At 60.0% G+C, this 12,144-nt stretch overlaps 2 protein-coding genes across 2 annotated transcripts in view; both read left to right on the plus strand.

Moving 5' to 3' along the window:
* The window catches only part of LOC119114878 (ankyrin repeat and KH domain-containing protein 1), a 40,953-nt gene extending 40,764 nt beyond the window's left edge, over positions 1-189 (plus strand). Inside the window, exon 35 of the mRNA XM_037238942.1 lies at positions 180-189. Within this exon, the coding sequence (XP_037094837.1) occupies positions 180-189 (10 nt within the window). The remainder of the gene's footprint in view (positions 1-179) is intronic.
* A 3,877-nt stretch (positions 190-4,066) lies between these two features.
* Positions 4,067-12,144, plus strand: part of LOC119114891 (Golgi-specific brefeldin A-resistance guanine nucleotide exchange factor 1-like) — a 38,451-nt gene continuing 30,373 nt past the window's right edge. The window contains 9 exon segments of the mRNA XM_037238949.1: positions 4,067-4,179; positions 4,856-4,955; positions 6,278-6,376; positions 7,305-7,423; positions 7,890-7,998; positions 9,239-9,345; positions 10,169-10,283; positions 10,649-10,747; positions 11,469-11,701. Coding sequence (XP_037094844.1) covers positions 4,078-4,179; positions 4,856-4,955; positions 6,278-6,376; positions 7,305-7,423; positions 7,890-7,998; positions 9,239-9,345; positions 10,169-10,283; positions 10,649-10,747; positions 11,469-11,701 — 1,083 coding nt within the window. The 5' untranslated portion in view covers positions 4,067-4,077.

Below are 12,144 nucleotides of genomic sequence, written 5' to 3' on the forward strand. Positions count from 1 at the left end.
CACAGGTCCTGTCTTGCAGACCCCACCCTGCTATGTCAGAGGCAAGTGACCGCAACAGTCTTGTAGGCCACACAGGTCCTGTCTTGCAGACCCCACCCTGCTCTGTCAGAGGCAAGTGACCGCAACAGTCTTGTAGGCCACACAGGTCCTGTCTTGCAGACCCCACCCTGCTCTGTCAGAGGCAAGTGACCGCAACAGTCTTGTAGGCCACACAGGTCCTGTCTTTTGTCTGTAGCATGTATGATCATGCCAGTACATGAGCTGGATGGCTCAGTATGTGCTTTCCAGGACTCTTATAAGACGTTATCTCGAGTATGGTAGCACCATCTAGACTTCATTCAACCTGGCTGATCAGAAGTTGGTCCGGCAGGTTCAGGGACAGGCACTTAGTCTAGTGGCAGGCGGAGGCACGAGCGTACACGGAGAGGCCTTGTCTGCGGGGTTTGCAGTCTCTTCCGCTACGGGAGACGCCACGGCGACGGCATTGTGACGCAGCAAACCCATTACGGCGGGGCGGCCTTCAGCCAGACAGTTCTCTGTGGAGCATCATTCCACCTGAAGGGGTCGCCGATATAAGCTGGGTTTGGGCAGATCCTGTCCTTAACGGCACTGCGAGCTCACCAATCTCCTGAGTCGGCACTGGCTTCAGAGTGAGGGTCGTAAACGGCTGGCACGCCCCTCGTGACCAGGTGGATACACTGCACTCACGGTTTGTTTCACCCATCGCAGGGTGTTCAGAGCGTTCTGGTAGTGAGACGCTGTGGTGCGCACCTCGTGGCTCGTGTTACTCTGACATGGTCGCCCCTCATGTGATGGCATTGCCAAGCTGAGGATGTTGAGCACCAGCTGTGAAAAATGCTTTCTCCATGCTCTAGAGAGACTCGCTGTTGCTATGACAGTTGCCTTTTTTTGGTCTGAAAGGCTACATATTGAGAGCTCAGCAGTTCTCGTCCTGTAATTCGGCCTTTGTAAATTGATGCCATATGGACTGGATTGGTTGGTGGTTTTTAATGATGACATTTAACATTGCTTGAATGCAGCATTAGTTAACAAGGTCTCTCTTGAATCCTTTCACTCTGGTCTGATGCCAAACTTGACAAACCCCTCGCAGATGGCCGACATCGGCCCGTCCCCTTTGTATGCGCTGCCGGTGGGCAGTGTGCACATGGCCAATCAGCCAACTCCGACGCTTGAAGAACAAATGTCTCATCTATTCGCACTTTCATTCATCAATTCATTTGCACTTGAACGTGGCCGTAGATGAGTGTAGTAATTTGAGTACCACACATTATCACACCAGGCACATTGGCAGCCACATGCACCTGTTTTCAGGTGAATGGGGAACGCACATGTTAACTGAGTCGATATCTCCGTGCAAAAGGACTCGGCGGTTGGCATCGACCACGATCGCTCACGCGTGGCCGAGGTGACCGGACGGGGCCGGACACGTCAGGAGGCCGTGTGGCGGCGTGTCCCCCCCCCCCTGCCCAGCACAGAGGGAGGCCGAGGTGACCGGACGGCGCCGAGCACGTCAGGAGGCCGTGTGGCGGTGTGTCCCCCCCCCCCCCCGCCCCGCACAGAGCGTGGGTCGACTGCGCATGCATCACGTGCCAGTGGCGGCCGTCTGTGAGGAGCCTGACCAGTTTGACATCAAACAGAAGGGTTTCACGGTCTTTTATCAGCTGAGCGCAGGACGGCCATTGCTGGGAGCTGGGTGGAATGCATGATGATAGGCGGGTGAGAGGAGCAGACACAGCAATTGGAAGACAGACTACGAACGATAAGGCACATACTATGACATCAATACGACGAGAGAGCACAATACCAACACCCAGGAACATGACAGATACATCAATGAATACGCAACACAATAGTCACCACGACAATGATCACCGACAGTGGCGGGTGAGGGACCTGTGACGTCATCGAGGCGCCCAGCGACAGCCGCGTGCGTGTGCCGCTGGCCTGGCTCGACTCTGTTGTGACCCGCCGCCTGGCGACCCTCCCCCCTCCCCCTCGGGACGCGTGGCGCCGCCGCTGCCGCCGGCCCCGGGCCGTTTTTTGCCAGGTGTCCGTGCGGTGGTGCGGTCGTCAGTTCAGGTGACCGCGCACGCGTGCGGCCGCCGCCTCGTCGGGTATGTCGCGTCGTCTTGTTGCGGTCGGTGGGAAAGCCAGCGTCCTGCTGCCCGAGGAGGGCACGGTCGGTTGAGAATCCGTATGGGAGCTTTATGCGGCGCAAACACAGATAAAGAGGCAACGGAAGTGTGGTGACGGTTAGGGCACTTGACGGTTGCACCAGATCGTGTTATCTCGCGAGAAGCCGAGTGTGTTGACGGTTAGGGGACCTGAACGGTTGCACCAGACCGTGTTATCTCGCGAGTGGCTGAGTGTGGTGACAGTTAGAGGACCTGGACGGTTACACCAGATCTTGCTGTCTCGCTAGTAGCCGTATGCTGAAGAATAGCGGGTATTTCTCAATGAATGCAGAAGGATGGAGCGACCAAGTGCAACAGGATCCTAAAAACGGAGGCTCCAAAATCGGAGTCTAACTTGACGACGAAAGTCAGCCTCAATGGCGAAGATTGTTTGGATATCAAGCCGCGTGGCTAGGCCCGGGGTGGAAACACGCTGGCCGCTGTGGAGAAGCTCCCGCGGCCTCTGAGCCCACCCACCGGCGTCCGAGGTTGCCTCTGAGCCCACCCACCGGCGTCCGAGGCTGCCTCTGAGCCCACCCACCGGCGTCCGGGGCTGCCTCCGAACACACCCACCGGCGTCCGAGGCTGCGCCGCAGAGTGACGTCGCAGCTAGTGACGACAGGAGGCGGCCACTGGCCACCCCCAAATCCCGTCGGCTGACGCTGCGCCCCGCTCGCACGGGCGCCGAGCGGGCGGCGGCGGGCGGTCTCTTCTGCTGCGGATGCCGGGCGCGGCTGGTGGGTCCCGTGCTCGAAAGCCCGGCCTCTGGGCTGCTGAGCTGGAGCCGAGCCGCCCGCCGCCGAACCCCGGCTCAGGTTAGCCTAACGGACACGGCCGAGGGCGGAGCAAACCTCCCCCCTTCCTTCCACTGGAACGTCTGCTCAGTGGCGGTGTCGTGCCGCCGCCGCTGTAGATGATAATCATCCCTGCGGATGGACGTGTGATGATCATCTCCGCTGATGAACGTGTCATAATCATCTCCGCCGGTGGACGTGTGATAATCATCTCCGTCAGTGGACGTGTAATGATCATCTCCACCAATGGACGTGTGATGATCATCTTCGTCAATGGATGTGTGATGCTCATCTTTGTCAATGGACGTATGATGGAGGGCGGCAGAGCCTGTCCCGTCATCTGGATGTGACAGTTCGAAGCAATGCTCTTTTCCACTGAGGTGGGATGTGGAATAGGTGGCGCGCGAGCGCTCTGATGGTTTCGTTTGAATCGGCGTTCTTTGTTGGAGGTATACCCATTCTGGTCCCGGGGGCTGGGGATGCTGGTGTGGAAGTGCGCAGCCTCACGGGGACGTTACAACTCAGAAGATGTGGTGATGGACTTATGAAGGAAGGATTTGACGCTCCTCACTACCCGGTGGGCCGCGGTATCTCACGCCTTTGCCATAAATACTGCAGCGTGAATGGTGGCGGCCGTTGCCTGTGTCGGAAATGGTGGGAAAACAGAAAGACATGGCGGCAGCCAACCCGGCGGTGACGTGACGGCAGTGACAACACGACCGCATGTCATGATGCTGCTTACGATTTTTTTCACATAGCGCGATTGCCCACGTCAGTACGTGATAACGGCTTCCGCTGAGAGAAACAAGCCCCTGAATGGCTATGGCCCTGGAGCCGTTAGCTGCGTTCGCCGTTCATATGTGGCCAGTCCGCCGCCCTCCTCCGCACCTCCCAGCATCCCCCGGGCCGGGCGTCTTCAGCCGGCGGCTCTCCCGCAGTGCCTGTGACCCCCTCCCCCTGGCCGGGCGTCTTCAGCCGGCGGCTCTCCCCCAGTGCCTGTGACCCCCTCCCCCTGGCCTGGGCGTCGTCCGGCGGCTGTGCCGGCTCCACACGTGACACGGAGCTGTCCTCGCCGACAGGGCATCACCATGAGGCCGCCCGGCAACATCCTGTACATCATTCAGGGCGAGATGAGCATACTGCTGACGGCTATGCGCCGCGGGCCCCGCTGGTCCAACTACGGCAACCAGGTGAGTCCCGGGGCTGGGGTACTGACGCTGGTCCAACCACGGCAACCAGGTGAGTTCCGGGGCTGGGGTACTGACGCTGGTTCAGTCACGGCAACCAGGTGAGTCCCGGGGCTGCGTTACTGACCCTAGTCCAACCACGGCAACCAGGTGAGCGCTGTCGTCGGCGTGTGACTCACTGCTGACGCGGTGCAGGTTTTGAACCAGATGAGCCGCTTCCCAAGCTGACCCGGCGCCGCGTAGAGTCCATATGTGATATCGGCTGGGTTTGTTGGGCTCTGTCTCTGGCACCGATACGGAGCCGTGCGGTTCGGCCGGCGCTGTATCACCCGGGTATCAGCTCACGCGGGAGGGGGGGGGGGGGGGGGGCGACCAACATCAGCCGTCGCCGACCTGTGGCGACGGCCGGCACCGCGGGCCATGGAGAGCGGTGCCGCGCGCTGGGGATCATGCACGCGTTCTGTGACAGAATCGTTATGCCTTGTAGTTACACCCGCCCTTACACTTGCTGTGTTGTTAAGCATGGATTATCTAGCTCCGTCATCTGGGAGGCGTGGTGGGCGGGCAGCGGGCCCTGCAGACGGGTGTGGCGACCCGAGGTGTGCCCTAAGCTCGCGGCGCGCCGCTGCTGACCCCCTCGGCGGGGCTCGTGTGACGGGGCGGCCGGTGTTTTGCGCAGGACGAGAGCCAGGACAACCTGCTGAAGGCGTTCGCCGAGCTCAAGGTCATCCTGAGCCACACGGAGAACTGGGACGACCTGGACCCGAGCACCGTCTTCAGTGAGTGCCGGTCAGCGGCGATCGGCTGATGACGAGACACCTGCCCTGGGCAGCGCTAGCCGAGCGGGAGGGGCGTTTGGGGGATGGGTGTGGAGAGGGGGGGGGGGGACGTTACAACGTGCCGTTCAGCGGAAAGTTGTTTACATTTTGGTTTGGTATTTGATTACTGTAAGTTGCTCAGTGCATTCGCGAGGAGCATTAGTCACATAGATAAGATAGTAGTAACAGCCTTATTCCTCGGAGAAAAACCAAGAGAATGGAGAAATAGATTGATATTTCGGAGACATACCTTTATCGAAGTAATAGCAGAAGTGAATTCAAAATTGCCTGCCGATGATCCTGCCTGATTATTCAGGTTTTGTTTTTGAAACAGCAATTTACAGTTTTTAAAGGGCGTATCAAACTGTTACTTGCTATTAAAAAAAAAAAAATACGGCTGAAAAATCGAGTATGATCGTCGGTGGGGAGTTTTGAATGCACTTCTGTTATTGTTTCGATAAAGGCATGTTACCGAAATATCAACCAATCTAGTTCTCAATTCTCCTGGGTTTCTCCGAGAAATAAAGCTGTTACCACTATCTTATCTTTTGTCATTTGATTTGTTATTTTGATCGATCCGGATCGCAGTATCTCTGTGGAAAAAATCGAGAGACGGGTACAGAACGGTGGCCAGCAAGCGCTCTGGGGGTCGATCTTCGTGCGCTTTGTGCGCCCAATGTCTCCCCGTCACCGCGTCGTTTTATTTGCGCACACGGCATTGCGGGGCTCCGCGGACAAACCTCGGTGCCGGCGTGGAGGCTCCCACAGTGGACGCGGCGGCAAGTGTTTCACGGTGTTCGCTATGAACAGTGCCACGCTGCACAGTCGCACAGAGTCGACCGTTTTGACAAGTGTGTGATGGGGTCTGGTGTCCCGCTGGGGACCATTGCCGCCGCGTATATCTCTGACGCCGCGGATCTCCCCTGTGATGCTGCTGACCTGTGCCCCCCCCCTCTCTGCCGCGTGCGTCTGACGCCGCAGACTTCCCCTGTGGTGCTGCCGACCTGTGCCCCCCTCTCTGCCGCGTGCGTCTGACGCCGCTGATCTCCCCCTGTGGTGCTGCTAACCTGTGCTCCCCCCCCCCCTCTGCCGCGTGTGTCTGACGCCGCGGATCTCCCCCTGTGGTGCTGCTGACCTGTGCCCCCCCCCTGCCGCGTGTTTCTCTGACGCCGCTGATCTTCCCCTGTGATGCTGCTGACCTGTGCCCCCCGCCCCCCCCCCCCCCCCCTGCTGTCTCCGCGTAATGACGTCCGCTGACCGTCCCCCTGTGCCCGCCCCCGCAGCGCCGTTCCTGAACGTGATCCGCGACAACGACACGCCCGGCCCAGTGACGGGGCTGGCGCTGGCCGCCGTCAACAAGCTGCTCTCCTACCACGTCATCGGTGGGTTGATCGGTCCGCCGGCGCCGGCCGCCAGGTGGCAGCACTGTCCGGCGGACGGTCGGTGCCGTGGCGGCCAGTCCGGCGCTGCCGGCGACGCTCAGTTTTGGAACTGTCCGTCGCTGCTGTCCGGTCGGCCGTCTCGGCGCTGTCCGGCTGTCAGCTGGCGCCGTCCGGCAGTCGCGCACTGCATTGTCCAGCAGCCATACTGTACACTGCTGTCTGGCTATCCCACTGCCTGACTTTCCGGCTGTCTGGCTGGCTGTCCGGCTGTCCAACTGTCTGGTTGTCTGGGCTTTCAGTTGCCAGGATTTCTGGCTGTCTGGCTGTCCGACTATTTGGCCGTCTGACTGTTGAGCTGTCTGGCTAGCTGTCTGGCTGTCTGTCTGGCTGTCCGGCTGTCCGGATGTCTGGGCGTTCGGCTGTCCGGCTGTCTGACTGCCCGGTTGCCTGACTGCCCGATTGTCTGGCTGTCCGGCTGCTCGGCTGTCTGACTGTCTGGCTGTCCGGCTCTCTGGGCGTTCGGCTGTCCGGCTGTCAGACTGTCCGGCTGTCTGACTGCCCGAATGTCTGGCTGTCTGGTTGTCCGGCTGTCAGTAGCTCTGTCTGACACACACGTCTGTCCACACGAGATGCGATGAGGTTCGCTCGGCGCCTACAGCACTGCTCGCCTTGAGAGCCGGCGCGTATATGAGTACCCGTCTGTTTGTAGGGGTGGTGGTCCGAGAACGGTATTCAACCTATACCGTGATATGTGCGTCTGTATCTCATCTGCCACCCCACAGTATATCATCCCAGTCGGAAGATGGCGCCGGCTGTGATGCAAAATATCAGTATCAGTATGAGACTGTGCATCTGGTGCACATCCGAGCCTGGAGTCGGTGCCCCTGTCGTGATGAGAATGCTGTATTTACATGTGTATGCGTCGCAGACCCGAGCCTGGAGTCGGCGCCGGCCGTGATGGAGAGTATCGCCGACGCCGTCACCCACGCGCGGTTCGTCGGCACGGAGACGTCCTCTGACGAGGTGGTGCTCGTCAAGATACTGCAGGTGCGACGCCCGCCGCCGGCCGCGCCTCTGCCGGCCGGTGCTGCTAGGGGGGACAGTGGGACGGCAGGCGCAGTAGGCGCTGTGTGGTGGGGGCGGAGCTACACCCTGAGGGCATCACCATGGCAAAGGCCACAGCTGGTGATGCTGTTCAGAGTGTGGTTCACCATAGTTCGCTGCGATAAACTGCAACCGACATAAATGCTTCATGGGACATATAAAAACAAAATATGACGCATGCTCTGTTATAGAATTGGTTTGTGAGTGGTCAATCGTAGAGAATGTACGTGAACTGAATGAAGCTTTGAGGTTCTAATGGCCGTAGGCCCGGACATTGCGTTGTGTGTGAATGCTTGTTGTTTTACACCTAATTTATTGCATTACTCAAGCCACGTTTGTTAGTGCGCGAGATTGAATTAATTTATGGTGTTTGTATGACTGAAGATGCACACTTCTCTTTTCCCGCCAGGTGCTGCGGACTCTGCTGATGATTCCGGCCGGCTTTCTGCTTTCCAACGAGTCCGTCTGCGAGATCATGCAGAGCTGCTTCCGGCTGTGCTTCGAGCCTCGTCTCAGCGGTACGGCGGCTGCCCGCTGCTCCCCGCCACACGCTGGCGCCGCCGTCTCATGTCGCCAAACGGCACACACCACTCCCCGCCACACGCTGGCGCCGCCGTCTCATGTCGCCAAACAGCACACACCACTCCCCGCCACGCGCTGGTGCCGCCGTCTCATGTCGCCAAACAGCACACACCACTCCCCGCCACGTGCTGGCGCCGCCGTCTCATGTCGCCAAACAGCACACACCACTCCCCGCCACGTGCTGGCGCCGCCGTCTCATGTCGCCAAACAGCACACACCACTCCCCGCCACGTGCTGGCGCCGCCGTCTCACACTGCCAAACAGCACGTGTTGTCTGGATCACGCCGCCGCCGACCCGTCGCGCCCCCCGCTGCTTCGTTACGTGTCGTGACGCCCCGCCGTCGCGCTGTCTTGTGACCTGGTCCAGCCACGCCCTCTGCTCGGCGCTGTACCGTGTCTCCCCGCCGCGTGCTGGGCTGGGGTCGACACTGCACTGTGGCCTGTCACTGCTGTCGCCACTGAACGTCTTTGAGTCAGGTCACCTTCCTGTAGCGGCTCCACTGCCGTCCACCTCTGCTGTATGACGTCACATCACCGCAGGGTTTCTGTAGTGTACCGTGTAGGGCCGCACAATGGGCTGTTATCAATTGGATAGTAATGGAGCTGCAACTGATTTGCAAGAACTGCAAGTGATTTACAAGTGAACTGCAATGCTCTGTCTTGGGCGCTTCCCGCTGTCCATTTGCGCTTGTGCCGTGCTTGTTAGACGCGTTGGGGATTTGAGCAGATCTGCCCCGACCTGCCCTGCCCCGACCTGCCCTGCCCCGACCTGCTCTGCCCCGACCTGCCCTGCCCCGACCTGCTCTGGCCCGACCTGCTCTGCCCCTACCTGCTATGCCCCGACCTGCTCTGTCGTGGTCTGACTGACTTGGCCTCAGCCGAACTGGGCGTTGCTTCACGAAAAATGCACACACCTACGCGCTTTTCAGTAGAGCCATAAGGGCTTTTCCGGTGACATCTTAATCCGAGTGATGGTCCTGTTCAGCAATAATTGTACAATCTTCAGATCGAGTAGAATTGGCTTGTTTCCGGCTCCCATACTCGCACGATGCAAGCTTAAAAATACGCCACCTCGCACTTTCACGTTATGAAACCGTGGCCCTGGTCCGACTGGCCCTAAACTGACCTGAGCTGACCTGACCTGACATGACCTGACCTGACCTGATCGCTGCCCAGAGCTGCTGCGGCGGTCCGCCGAGCACATCCTGACCGACCTGACCCAGCTGCTGTTCACCCGGCTGGCGGACATGGCTGAGGACGAACAGGCGTCCACCCTCTCGCGGGTACGTACAGCGCCGCCGCTGACCTGGCGCCGGCCACTGATGACGTCACCGGTGGGAAGTCGGGCGCGGGCGCTCGGAGGCGCCGCTGTCGCTGCTGGCTGTTGTCACATGCGATCCAGGGACAACGCCCTCGGGTGGTGGTGGTAATAAGTAAGCTATTTTTAATGATTCGGAGGTTTGTGATTGTACCACTGGAAATGAACTCGCTCTTACTTGCAACGATCTGTTCTGCAGGCTCACTGGTGTATGGGTACTGTTGTGTCTGTGATATCATTGGTGTTTGGGGACTGTAATGCCAGCGCTCCTGATATTTTGTACCGGTCCTCATATTTGGGTGCTGACAAGCCGTGCATATTGGTGATGTTGATGGTTGCTGCGGCATCTGTGGCTGTCAGCTGTCGTTGCCGGCTGTGTGTGCTTGTTTCGTCTGAGGGCCCGCTGCTCCCGTCAGGGGGTGTTGTGTGAGGGCCCGCTCCTCCCGTCAGGGGGTGTTGTGTGAGGGCCCGCTCCTTCCGTCAGGAGGTGTCGTTTAAGGGCCTGCTCCTTCTGTGAAGGGGTGTTGTGTGAGGGTCCGCTCCTTCCGCCAGGGGGTGTCCTGTGAGGGCCCCTCCTCCCGTCGGGGTGTCCATAGTGTAGTGATTAGTTAGCGCAGACGTGCAGTTAACGCGTCTGCTTTAGCTGCGCGTCTGGGAAACCAGGGGTGCGGGGTTCGATTCCCCGCGGTGCCCGCCCTTCCTGCCAGCGTGAGAGGCGGACGACGCCATAAAGCCCCAGCAGCTGAATGTGTCGTGAGAGCCGAATGACTAGGACATGCTCCCGTCAGAAGCTGAAGATGCGCTCCGGCGGGCTGGACGGCCGCGGCAAGAAGAAGGGCAAGTTTCCGCGGCTCAAGTACCGCCGCCGCCAGGAGTCCAAGGACAGGTCCAGAGACGGCAAAGGTCAGTGGGGGTGACGCGTCCAGGGGTCAGGCCAGAGGGCTGACGGCGGTTGGAGCTAGCTGACGGTCGGGCCGGTCCCGTGATCAGGTCAAAGGTCGGTCAGGGACGTCTCCTGAGAAGAGGACGTAAAGTCGGAGGTCAGGCCATGACACTCAGTTGAGAGAGACAGGTGACCACATCTTGATACCAGCTGAAACTACCATGCACAAGACCCATCTGCTGAACTGAGACCTGGCTGAACGACCTCAAATGGCCTTCGCATGGCCAAAGTCGTTTGGGTGTGGCCAGTTTTCGCAGCCGCGACTCATCCTGCCCCACGCTGTGATTTCTCGGCTCGGAAGCTTAACTTCCCGTCTGACCGACAGAGGGCAGCAGCGGGCCACGGAAGCCGGACAGCATCCCGCTGGAGGCGACGGAGCCGCCGGCGGCGCCGGCCGACCCGCCGGAGGAGCCCGGCCAGCCCGGTACGGCCGTCTGTTTGCGCAGGCGCACACCCACCGCGAGGGTTTTATGTAGTCTTGAATCGCAGTTTGGAACCATCCTTAAGATGAGAACCCGAGGCCCGCCTCAAGATGCACCATTCGGTCTTGCAGTGCGGGACCAAACCACACCGTCCAGCTGACTGGAGGGCACGTGGTCTAGGCTGCGCAGACACCCATTGATGCTTTGGATTCTCAGAGAGCTGCTCCGGATCCCGGGCCGGTGTCGTGCTATCTGTGCGACGGATGCTGCTGAATTGCTCAGACTGCCTGAAAAAACCAAACCTGATTTTGAGCAGGAAAAGTTCCAACTTTACCAGAACAACTGGACGTGACAGCTGAGCGCAGCGCAACTTCGGTCCCCTATTTTTGTTATGGCGCTCACCACACAGTTATTGAAAGCTGCTTTTTTGTGTGCCATTTTTGCCATTGTGCCGTGTGGCCTTTATGCATGTCTGTGCTGAGCAGCCACGTATCCTGACAAAGCATCGCGAGTGGCGTCTGCTGGTATTTTGTGCCTTGCTGGATCCGTTTGTCTCTGGGCACGGCAGGCCTGAGTCCCCATGCTCGAGATACCGCTCGCTGCGTTCGTTCTCCATTCTCGTCGCCGTCCCCACCACACCACCTGGTGGTCTTCTGAACATCAGCTGCCCGGCCCAGCTGTGTGGGGGGTGACCCCCTCCCCCCCCCCCCACTCCGCCGGCAGACCCGGTCCCCAACGGCGGCGCGCCGCTGGCCACCACGCCGTCGGCGCCGAAGGGAGCCGTGGTCGACCTGAACCACCTGGACCGGGTGCGAGGCCCGCCGCCGACGGAGCGGGCCGCCGAGGAGGCCGAGCGCGCCGGCGGCCAGGAGGAGGCCGGCGGCGCGGCCGGCGCGACGGCCGAGGACGCCGAGTCAGTGGACGGCGCCGACTCGGCTAGTCTGCCGGACGGACAGGTGAGCAGTCAGTTGGGCGCTCTCGCTGGCCACCCAGGCCGGGGGACGCGTGGAGGCAGCATTGCGGTGTGGAGCGGTGGACTGACACCAGTGACGAGCCCCTCTCGAGTGGTCTGGTACCAGTGACGAGCCCCTCTCGAGTGGTCTGGTACCAGTGACGAGCGTCTCTCGAGTGGTCTGGTACTAGTGACGAGCGTCTCTCGAGTGGTCTGGTACCAGTGACGAGCCCCTCTCGAGTGGTCTGGTACTAGTGACGAGCGTCTCTCGAGTGGTCTGGTACCAGTGACGAGCCCCTCTCGAGTGGTCTGGTACCAGTGACGAGCGTCTCTCGAGTGGTCTGGTACTAGTGACGAGCGTCTCTCGAGTGGTCTGGTACCAGTGACGAGCCCCTCTCGAGTGGTCTGGTACCAGTGACGAGCGTCTCGAGTGGCCTGGTACTAGTG

The sequence above is a fragment of the Pollicipes pollicipes genome, unplaced genomic scaffold (genome assembly GCF_011947565.3).
Source record: "Pollicipes pollicipes isolate AB1234 unplaced genomic scaffold, Ppol_2.1 Scaffold_1600;HRSCAF=1878_pilon_pilon_pilon, whole genome shotgun sequence".
Classification (NCBI taxonomy): domain Eukaryota; kingdom Metazoa; phylum Arthropoda; class Thecostraca; order Pollicipedomorpha; family Pollicipedidae; genus Pollicipes; species Pollicipes pollicipes.